The sequence below is a fragment of the Argentina silus genome (assembly GCF_951799395.1).
Source record: "Argentina silus genome assembly, chromosome: 5".
Taxonomy (NCBI): Eukaryota; Metazoa; Chordata; class Actinopteri; order Argentiniformes; family Argentinidae; genus Argentina; species Argentina silus.
Window position 1 is genome coordinate 6,432,333 of NC_139659.1, and position 10,607 is coordinate 6,442,939.

At 45.4% G+C, this 10,607-nt stretch overlaps 2 protein-coding genes across 3 annotated transcripts; one reads left to right on the top strand and one right to left on the bottom strand.

Moving 5' to 3' along the window:
* The first annotated feature begins 686 nt into the window (after window positions 1-686).
* Window positions 687-7,141, top strand: oclna (occludin a). Of its 2 annotated transcripts, none has more exons than XM_083669390.1 (9): window positions 687-775; window positions 1,170-1,270; window positions 1,642-2,290; window positions 2,465-2,632; window positions 3,704-3,840; window positions 5,303-5,488; window positions 5,692-5,863; window positions 6,050-6,091; window positions 6,355-7,141. In XM_083669390.1, the coding sequence occupies exons 2-9, from the start codon at window positions 1,218-1,220 to the stop codon at window positions 6,451-6,453; spliced, it is 1,506 nt and encodes a 501-aa protein (XP_083525516.1). In that variant the 5' UTR covers window positions 687-775; window positions 1,170-1,217; the 3' UTR covers window positions 6,454-7,141. The 2 variants fall into 2 exon arrangements, with proteins under 2 accessions (XP_083525516.1, XP_083525515.1); XM_083669389.1 differs by having other exon boundaries at window positions 736-856.
* A 950-nt stretch (window positions 7,142-8,091) lies between these two features.
* ankrd34ba (ankyrin repeat domain 34Ba) lies at window positions 8,092-9,813 on the bottom strand (the record flags this gene model as incomplete). The annotated part of the gene is made up of 1 exon (XM_083669983.1): window positions 8,092-9,813. The coding sequence occupies one exon, from the start codon at window positions 9,811-9,813 to the stop codon at window positions 8,092-8,094; it is 1,722 nt and encodes a 573-aa protein (XP_083526109.1).
* Window positions 9,814-10,607: the final 794 nt, after the last annotated feature.

Genomic DNA, 10,607 nt, shown 5'->3' on the forward strand with positions numbered 1-10,607 from the left:
ACACAAACGGAATCGTCAGTAAACTTACTCATACAGATCTCTGAAATGGTAATAAAATAAAGACGTTGATGGCGTATGGGATAAAATACCGTAAGAGGAGCTGCTCACAATTTCAATAGGCCTTGGTCAGTGAGTTTGATATGATGACCTAAGTAAACATTATATTGTACACTCACCGGCCACTTTATTAGGTACACCTTGCTAGTACCGGGTTGGACACAGCTAAACGAGTATGTTTAGATAACTTTAAGGAAATATACTTATTTTTGTCATAAAATTAAGCAGAGGGATAAAGCTCTGGATTATCGTTTTAGGTGTTGGAAAAATGCGAATTGCTCCAGTTTCCAGAGGAGGGAAAGCCCTGCGTGCCTTGCATGCTACAGCTCAGCAACTGCTGTGTTGTATGGCAATAATACGTTTGAGTTAGAAAATAAATCCTCGGAATATTTTTTTTTTTTTTTTTTTAAATAAAATAAATCAATCGAACGTTGAAAATACTTAAATGCTGTTGAAGTGGGTCTATGCAAACCTTCGAAATGTACGTAGAGAGAGGGAGAGCTTTGCAATGTTCAGCCTCTTACATTTGTCTCAGCCAACAACAACAAAATGGGGAGGAGAGGCAGTGGGGTGGTTGAGCAGGCCAGGAGGGGGGTGAGTGGGCGGGTCAGAGTTTGATGACGCGTTCACCTGAACTACTGTAGGTGTGGTTCGTGTTTATGACCATCGGAGTTTCGTTCGAGACCTTTGTGTGACTAGTGGACCATCTGAGAGACAGGTGTGTGTTTTTGCTTTCTCTTGTGATAGCCTAAATTCTGTTCTTGGAGAATTGCGTGTGGCGTCTTCTTTTGTCCTCCAGGTAAGAGTAGGCGACCGCAATTACACTTTTCTTTCGCTTAATACGTGCTTTGTTTTTTTATCTCTTTACAAATTCAGATCTTCAGGAGAAAATAGCATGCCTTTGTTTAGTAAATAAAGTATTCAATTAGTGGTCAAGTGGAGGTTTGGACTTTTCCTCACTTGACACACCTGTTCTTACTGCCTGTTACTCATGTTTGTCTTGCAATCGGCGTATAATGTAGATACAGTACAAGTATTCTATCTGTTTCTCTCTCTCGCTCGCTCTCTCTCTCTCTCTCTCTAAAATGTATCTTTCTTGAACACATATGCAGCAGAAAGAGTTATAAGGAGAGACAAAAAGGCAACCTGTGGATCCAGGAATGTCCTCCAAACCTAATGGGAGTCCACCTCCCTACGAGTCAGATAATGGATAGTAAGTCTGTGTCTTTCCTTCCGTTTCTTTTGGCATAGTTTACACTGTCAGAGTTCATGATACAATGTTGGGGCTTTGTTTGTCTTTGAATAGGCTATGAGAATTGTGTATTGACATTGCATTAACATTAATTCAGACAGTATGTAAAGGTTGGGTCATGTAGTGTCTGAGCACGCATTCTCATACTGCCCTAAGTATTGTGTATCATAGAATCTTTGTTGACCCTAGGGGACCAGTTCGTAGCTCTTTTGATGCACACAGTCTCACTAACACGCACACACAAGTAGATCAAACACATAGACACACACTACTAATATTGTTTTTTACATCTTACACAATATATCTTCTGTGTGTCTGTTTCCTCCCTGCAGTAATGGGTCCCCCCAGCCAGCCTACTCCTACTACCCTGATGATGAATTCCAGCACTTCTACCGCTGGACATCTCCTCCAGGCATCATAAAGATCATGGCCATCATCGCCGTCGTGCTGTGTGTGGCTGTGTTTGCCTGTGTGGCCTCCACCCTGGCCTGGGACACCCAGGGGGGTGGCCTGTCTGGGTTTGGAGGCATCGGAGGAGGAGGTTATGGGGGAACTTCCTATGGGGGTGGTAGCTATGGAAGTTTTGGTGGCGGAGCATATGGTGCCGGTAACAACTATGGCTATGGAGGAATTGGAGGAAACTACAATGACCCTCGGAAGGGCAAGGGCTTCATCATTGCCATGGCAGCCATCACCTTCATTGCGGCCCTCGTCATCTTCATCATCGTGGTGTCACGGCAGAGCCTGTCACAATCCAGAAGATTCTACCTGGCAGTGGTGATCATCTGTGCCATCCTGGCTCTGCTGATGTTCATAGCCTCCATCGTGTACCTAGTGGCGGTGAACCCTATGGCCCAGTCCTCTGGATCAGCCTATGGAAACCAAATTTCAGGCCTGTGTGCCCAGTATCAGCAACCACAGACCCAAGGGATGTTTGTCAACCAGTACCTCTACCACTACTGCGTGGTGGAGCCGCAGGAGGTTAGTACACACACACACACACACACTCATAAAAACCGTGCTCCACTGTGTCTACAATCAAGATACAGATACAGAGCATCTTCTAAATGTCAAAAATGTCAAATGTAAATGTGTCTGTGTGAGAGAGAGAGAGAGAATGTGTGACTCTCTTAACCCCCTGCCTCTCACCTCCAGGCAATCGCGGTAGTGTTTGGGTTGCTGGTGGCGGTGGCTCTGATCATCATGATGGTGTTTGCTCTGAAGACTCGTCAGCGGATCCAGAACTATGGCAAGGCCAGCATCCTGTGGAGGAAGGTGAAGGTCTTCAATGAGGAAGCCCCGCCCGGGGACGTGGAGGCATGGGTGAGTGAGCAGACCCCTGTGGGGCAGAGCTGCTGCTGGTCTATTGCCCTTGGTGCTGTCATATGTGTATGGGATCAATGGAGGGCTCTCCAGCTGAGGTCAGGCATGGGGAAGGTGTCTGACAGATACATACTAAACAGGCACATAAAGTGGCCAAACCTGTTTTCCAAGTGTATTGGAGGGGGTAGGGAAAGAGCTCTCAGTTTCAGGGTGTGGTATGTGGATGGTGGTTTCAGTCCTGCTCTGTCAGTAAAATGGTGGGGGGAATTACACAAAATCTAAAATGTTGACTATGTTGTGAGGAATTTCAGAGGTTACTATGTTTAATGACAACAGCAAGCATTCATATAGAAATGGTCAAAGCTAAAGTTTGTTGTTAAACGTGTTGAATAATTATTCACACTTGAAACGTATCATGATTTCTTCAACTGTATAAACCTATATTTTGCACATTAGATTTAATTTCACAGAGGCCAAACTGAATTGTTTTGTTTTTGTCACACCATAGTGTCTTATTTTGAGTTCCTCATTTGGAGGACAATGGGCAAGAGGAAGAACTAGTCTGATTGGTATTTTAAACACAGACTGGTTAGACACTTTATAGAACAGCAACATGATCCTGAGAAACTGAGGCAGTGCAACTGTTAGTGGCTCATGAGAACCTTTCTGAAAGTGCTGAAAAGACAGTGTGAGTCTCGTTGCCTGCTGTACACATCTGATTATTCTGTTGGGGAAATATAGAACCTCCAAGCACTACTGTAGTGACTGGTTGTTGCTGACTGGTTGTTGCTGACTGTTGCCGCTCATGTGACATATGAGACTGACTACTGGTTCGTTGCCTCAGGAGAGTCCCATACTGGCAGTTATGTGAGGCCTTTTTGACTGCTGCTCGTTTTAAGCCTCAAGGTTGTCATGTCAAAACATGTTAGTGTACCTGTGTATCTTACTAATCTTAAAAAAAAAAAAGGGTGACATTTCACTCCTGAAAATGATGAAAAATACAGTACTTTTATCTTTCTAATATTTGAACACAACACACCTAGCTCACCTGTTGTTGTTTTCCCTCCACAGGTGAACAATGTGTCAGGTGTTCCTGATGACGGTATTGTGGCAGACTACCCACGATCAGAGAAGTTTGGAGGGTCTAGAAGTTACCTGGATGACACCAGCACAAATTATGACAAACCTCCCTACAACTCCAGCCCAGCGTGAGTACAGACATGGCTAGCACTCCATATTGTGGGGACCCAGTAGATTTAGAGTTTTTCAGTGTTTGTTTGATCTGTTTGTTATGAATGTGAGTGCAGGACTTCTTCAGTAATTGAAGGTTTGTGGTTGGTCCAGGTTCATAGGTGTAATACCACTGCACAGCTGCAAGGGAGAGGGCATGTTGGGGCTTGCTATGGTAGTAAGGACTGTGTGTGCATTTTAGTTGTTTTTATCTCAGCAGACATACAGGGAACCCTCATATACTGCAGTTGCATGCCAGTCATATTATATGCCGTCCATCCCTCCCTTTCTCCTGTTTGAACTGATCTCAACAGTACAGGAGGAGAGATAGCTGATTAAGACTTTTGAGATGCTCCCTACATATTTGAAATGTAGATGAATAAAGGCCATGTAGGTTTCTGTGCTGTATGGCACTCCTTCGCCGATAAGACCATTGACTGTTTGTCGTGAAGGAGGTGTGTGGCAATCGTACTCCTTTTTCCATCTGACTGTGACATCATCACAGTGGAATGGGACAGTATTTTACATTCTCACTGCTCAGAGAGGGGGTGGGGGACACAGACTGCTGTCCTGTTTTACAATTTGACAGTCAATGTCATTGTAGTCAATCTAGTGTCACTTGGCACATCGCAAAGATTTTTTTCTCCTTGAAATAATGTCACAAAACCGTATGTTGGACGATAATTCCACCTGTTCTTTGTACTCCTAGTTACTTTGCAAGTACATTTTATCCTGTAAGCTGAGTGTCTGATCACAGTCTGGTGTTTTCATGTAATATCAGTGGATCTTCCAGATGATTCTCTTTGATATACTAGGAAGGAATGCCACTTTGGACTTTGGAATGCTGGTGTGGCTATGTTTGCATGTGTGGTAATGCACATTATAAATATTACTCATGACTGAACTGGCGGGGGGGGATCCAGCAAGTGTCAAAACTATGTACAAATGTCATTTTTTAGATGTTAAGTTTCCTATTGCGCAATCACACCTGTAATGAGGCATGAATCACACTAACTCAAAGCCAAACAACAATCTTACTCAACCACAGGTATGACTAATGGTACCCTTTGATTTTAGGTTATTCACCTTTACACTGTTGTTATGAATTTTTCATTGTCAGCAGAGCAAACAAGGTGGTACTTGTTCTCATTTAACTTTTGGTCCAGTGGGAGAGTAACCCAAAAGTGTCAAACTCCTAAAAAAGGTAACATGCATCATTGAACAGTGCTCAGAGGAGAGTGGCTCCTGGTCAGATTGTGATCACCCCTCCCCCCTTCAATGGATGATGCTAGGATTGGGTTAGGTCATTTGATCCGACTCTACACTCACTCAAGTCTCTTATCTCTTACTCTCCCCCCTGTCCTCCCTCTCCCCCCTGTCCTCCCTCTCCCCCCTGTCCTCCCTGTCCTCCCTCTCCCCCCTGTCCTCCCTCTCTCACAGGCCTCCAGTAGAGCGTGAAGCTCTAGTTCGCAGTAGCGTCCCCTACAGCAGTGGCTCAGAGATGGCCAGCTCCGCTGGGAGGCCCAAGAAGAGACGTGCTGGTCGGCCACGCCGTGCTGACGGACAAGACTACGAGACAGACTACGCCTCCTCTGGGGATGAGCTGGACGACAACGACTTTGACAGGTATATGAAATAACAGTCATGATAGTTTTAGATTTCATTCTGTTATTTTATTATTATTATTATTAGCTCTTTGTAGAGAGTTTGGCCAACCTCAGTGCCATCTCTGATGTTGAGGTCTACACCATACCATTTTAGAGACGTTTATCCTGATCCTTCCCCTGTTTTTCTCTTATCCCCCCCTCCTACCAAACCCCCCTCCTTAGTGAGTTCCCCACCATTGCTAGTGAGCAGGCTCGTGTGGACTATAAGCGTGAGTTTGACCGGGACCACCAGGAGTATAAGGACCTTCAGGGGGAGCTGGATGTCATCAATAAGAGCCTGTCGGAGGTGGATCGAGAGCTGGACGAGCTGCAGGAGGGCAGCCCCCAGTACCTGGTGAGACCTTTACATCAGCCTACACTACAGACAAAGCAGGATTAGAGATTTCACAATTTCCAAATCGACCCCTGGCCCCTCCCACTTAGCCACTCACTCCTGTTGATCTAGAAGGATTGAATAGGTTAAATTTGTTTAATTTTTAAAGCTTCTTCAGTGATTACAATGTGTCTCTCCTATCTACAGGATGCCATGGATGAGTACCGTAGACTAAAGGACATTAAGAAGGTATGTGTCCACATCATTGTGTTGTTTTTCATATGGTTTAAGGCTTTTATCAAAAAACAAGACACCAGTTTTGTCTTAGTACTACACACCAGCTAAAGCAATCATACAGTAGTAACATCATCATACAGATGCAGCATAGAGAAAGAAGATCTGGTTACTCATAGCCCTTTAAGGTCACAACCTCAACCATTATGTACACAACACACTTGAACGGCTGCAGAGGGTTTAATGCACATAATGACTCATTCTCCTTATTTTCTCAGTCGTCCGATTACCAGATGAAGAAGCGCAGGTGTAAATACCTGAAGGCCAAACTGTCCCACATCAAGAAGATGGTCAGTGACTACGACCGCAAGGCTTGAACGACACCTGATCCCAATCAAGATCTAACTAAATTTGGGGTCTGTTTATACAAGATTTGACACTGATTGGAGCATAATTGAGGCTTAATTTACAATTGTAGTGTCTACCCAAGGTTCTCTATAGTGAGTGGATGCACAAGTGGGTCCTCAGTGCAAGGTATCAGCCAATCCTTTATACTCAAAGCTGTTGTATGTGAAGAATTTCAGATGGTCTTTCTGAGGCAATATTTGTGGGTGTAGTGCCTTTTAAAAATAGGTATTTCGAAAGTGCAAGCATCTTAGCATTAAAAGCCAATGTATTATTGTAATATTTGTACCGGTATTTTGAAAGTCAGAAATCAAAGAGCCATTACTTAACTTCCTCTTTCATGTGTATTTATTCAATCTCTTCTTCTATGTTGTTCATAGTCTGAAGCTGATGGTCTGAGTGCGGTGTTTGTCCCTAACCACATGTCTGCTGGAAATGCTTGTACTTACGAATGTTTGACCTTTGTAAATATGTGAATATACTGTTATGTACAAAAACGTCTCATAGCAGTTGTCTTTGTCTTTTTATGTATCAGTTTTGTTGAGTTTTGCGTCAGTTGCTAAGTACTTTGAAAATGTAATACATTTTTTTTTATCAGGGTGCATTTGTAATTTTATGACCTCATTATTTCACTTTTATTAAATGCAATTTTAACAGTTACGTCTGCTGTATTGTTTTGTGATGTCACTGAAACTGTTTGCGCTTGTGTACATTAGGGCAATCATTAACAACCCACTGGGCAGATGCTGACGTGAGTAACGGGGTGTTGACCGTAAGTTTGGACTGAACTCCTCCTATTGGATAGCATAGGCTTCATGAGCAGTTAGTTTTAACTAGTATAGTTAAGGTAGAAACATTTATGAAAAAGGGGGGAGAGGAAGTCAAATAATGTTGTGTAGGACCTTTGATAAAGATATATAGACTCAAGGAAATGTGTTCCTATATGATAGCAAATCAGTCTTTGTCTGTGGCAAGTTTGTAGCTCATGTTTATGCCTAGCCATTTCTGCAATCTATGTTTAACAGAAAATTACAGAAAGATCATTATACAACAGCTTGTGAGCAACACATTGAAACATTGGTGTTTTAATCAGTTTAATCCATGTATGATTCAATGCTTTTTAAAATGTACTTTTTTCTAAATGTCCTGATGTTGGTCATTGTCTATAACTACAGTATACAGTAGCCTATACTGACAATGGAAGTTGAATGAAAATATTATGTAAGGTACTTACTAATGGAGAACTAGGTTTTACACTGTATTGGTTGTACCTTTCCTTACACCACCAATCTGTTTTTATTTTTCCCTTTAGGTCCTGTCGTAATCATTATCATCAATGCTTAATGGTTTAATACACTGTAATGTAAAACGTTTGGTCTCATCCAGGTGGTCATTTGCATGGGCATCCTAATACCAACCTTTTCTGGTTGCCTGGAACATTCTCTGTTGATGTTGTATACCAGTGTCATTACGATTAAAAAAAAAAAAGAAGATATTTTGTATATATGCTCTTATCCTGTCTGTTTGAATTGAACTATGAACTAGTGCATTGACATTCACATTAGCATGACAGTATGTTGGAGCCTGCTACAGTCTGTTCCTGCTGCCTCTCAGTGGCCAAAGATCCCCTCAAAGTCTCCCAGCTGTTTGATCTGCTCCATCTGAATGGAGTGTCTCCTCAGCAGCAACCTCCTGGTCCTCAGGTCTCTGGGAAGGCCAGCGGGGGCAGAAGGAAGCAGGGGCTTCAGGCCTGCTACTGTCCCACACACAGCCCTACTGCTGGGACTGCTGCCAAGGACACTGGCCCCTGCAGCAATGTGAGGGATGGGGGTGTGGTGGTGGTGGTGGGGATTCAGGGGGGGCAGACACCCGGGGCGGGTCTGGGAGATTTGGTCCAGGAGGAGGTTTCCTGACCCCATGCGCTCCAGCCCAGAAAGGGCTCTCCTGGTCAGGCTTGGTGGCTCCATTGACTCCCTGGAGCCCAGCAGGGTGGAGGAGCGTGAGGTGACCAGCCTCCTGCTCTCCAGCGGGGCTCTGCCCTCCTCCGATAAGCCTCTTGTCTGTACGGCCAGCTGAGGGTCGGAGTTGTAGTGGTCGGCACCTACGTGGCGCCTCTGGATGATGCTACGCAGGCTGGACACCGCCAGGCTTGGAAGGGGGCAGCCAGGTTCTCTGCCTCCAGTAGAGGAAGAGGTGTAGTGGGAGTGGAGGTTTGGGTGGGATGCAGAGTGGGATGAGGAGAGGCCGTTTAAGGATATTTTACTCCCCAGGAGCCCTCTCACTTCCCCCTCCTCCATGTTGGCCCCTGTCCCCTCAGACTTGCTAAAGCTTGCAGTGTTAGTTGCATTGTCCCTCAGGTCAATACTGCACTTGCGCCTCAGGGGGGCGCCATGGTCATTGTTCATGGTGTTCCAGCTCAGCCTGCTGGTCCTGAGGGAGAGCTCCTCCTCCGGGCTGATGTCTGGGAGGTCGTCTGTGGATGAGGGGGCTGTGCTGGGCTGCAGGGTCAGCAGAGAGGCTGGGATCCTCAGCCAGGGCTCTGAGTTCAGCCTCTGGAGTGGCTGCATAAGCCTATCTGACCTGCCCTGGCCCAGAATGGGAGCACGCGATGGGGAGCAGGCCTGGGAGCTCCCCACCCCACAGCCAGAGCACCCACACTGCTTGAAGGAGAAGACCTGCTGGGAAGGACAAGATGAGGAGGAAGAAGAGGAACACTGAGGGGAGGTGAGGAGCTGGATCTCAGAGGGGGAGGCACAGGGAAGTGCAGCAGAGGGGTGCAGTCTGTCCCCCTGGTCTAGAGATACAAGAGGGGGTTTGTTGAGGTACTGTCTGGCCCTGGTCTTTCCACAGGGGAACGTGTCAGTAGTGATGATGATCACCTCCTTCCCTCGGGCCTTACAGGCGTCCAGCAGCAGCTTCAGAACCTCCTGGTCTCCGGTTGTGACTGCATAGACCAGCGCTGAGTTCCCTGACCGGTCCTCCAGGCCTGGGTCTGCAACACTGTCCAGGAGCAGGGACACCACCTCACCCCCGGCCCGATCCAGGCAGGCATGCATCAGGGCAGACCGTCCGGCCTTGTCCTGGATGTTTGGGTCAGCCCCACTCTCCAGCAGGTACTGGACCAGCTTGACCCGGCTGGCACTCTGGGCATCACTGTGTTGGGTTCTACAGGCCACCATCAGGGGCGTCTGACCGCTGCTGTCACTCTCATTGATGTAGGCCCCTCCCTCCAGAAGCAGACGCGTGAGGCGAAGGCGGCGGAGGAACACAGCCCGGAGCAGGGGGTTACCAGTCTCAGGAGGGACCCCTGTCACACAGCCCTCCCCCTCCATGACCTCTCCCTCTGGTCTAGAGACTCTACCTCCTCTATTGGTGGCTTAGAATTCCAACAGGACAGATATCTGTGGATATAGGAGAAGAATATAGGTGTATTAGGCTTCATTAGATGATGAAGGTCGGCCGAGGGTCTTTGTTTAGAGTTGACCGTGTTGTACTCAAAATACTGTCATGGAAATGAAACAACATAGGGGTCTATCTATGTATTGCCATCAATCTACACACAATACCCCATAATGACGAAGCAAAAACAAGTTTTTAGACATTTGAAATACAGAAATACCTCATTTACATAAGTATTCAGACCCTTTGTTATGACACTCTTAAAATTTGATGACATTTTTGCATTTTAGCTAATTTTAAGAGTGTCATAGCAAAGGGTCTGAATACTTATGTAAATCAGGTATTTCTGTATTTCAATTTTAATAAATAAAAATAAAAATGTGTTTTCACTTAGTCATTATGAGGTATTATGTGTGGATTGATGGCAAAAAAATCTAATTTAATCAATTTTAAATTGAGTCTATAACACAACAAAATGTGGAAAAAGTGAAAGGGTCTGAATACTTTCTGAAGCCACTGTATGAGGTGTTCATATCTTGACAACTTTCTTTTTGAATAACCAAATTGAAAAGAGAGGGATGCGGAGGCCTTGGTTTTATTGTTTGCCAACCCAGGCAGATAGGATCCTTTGAAGCGTTGGCTCCTTTTCATAGGCAGGGTGTTCAGCGTTCATTCTCCCTAGCCTCAGAGAGAGGCAGCTGTGTGGGCCATTGTGTGGTTCGTCCTC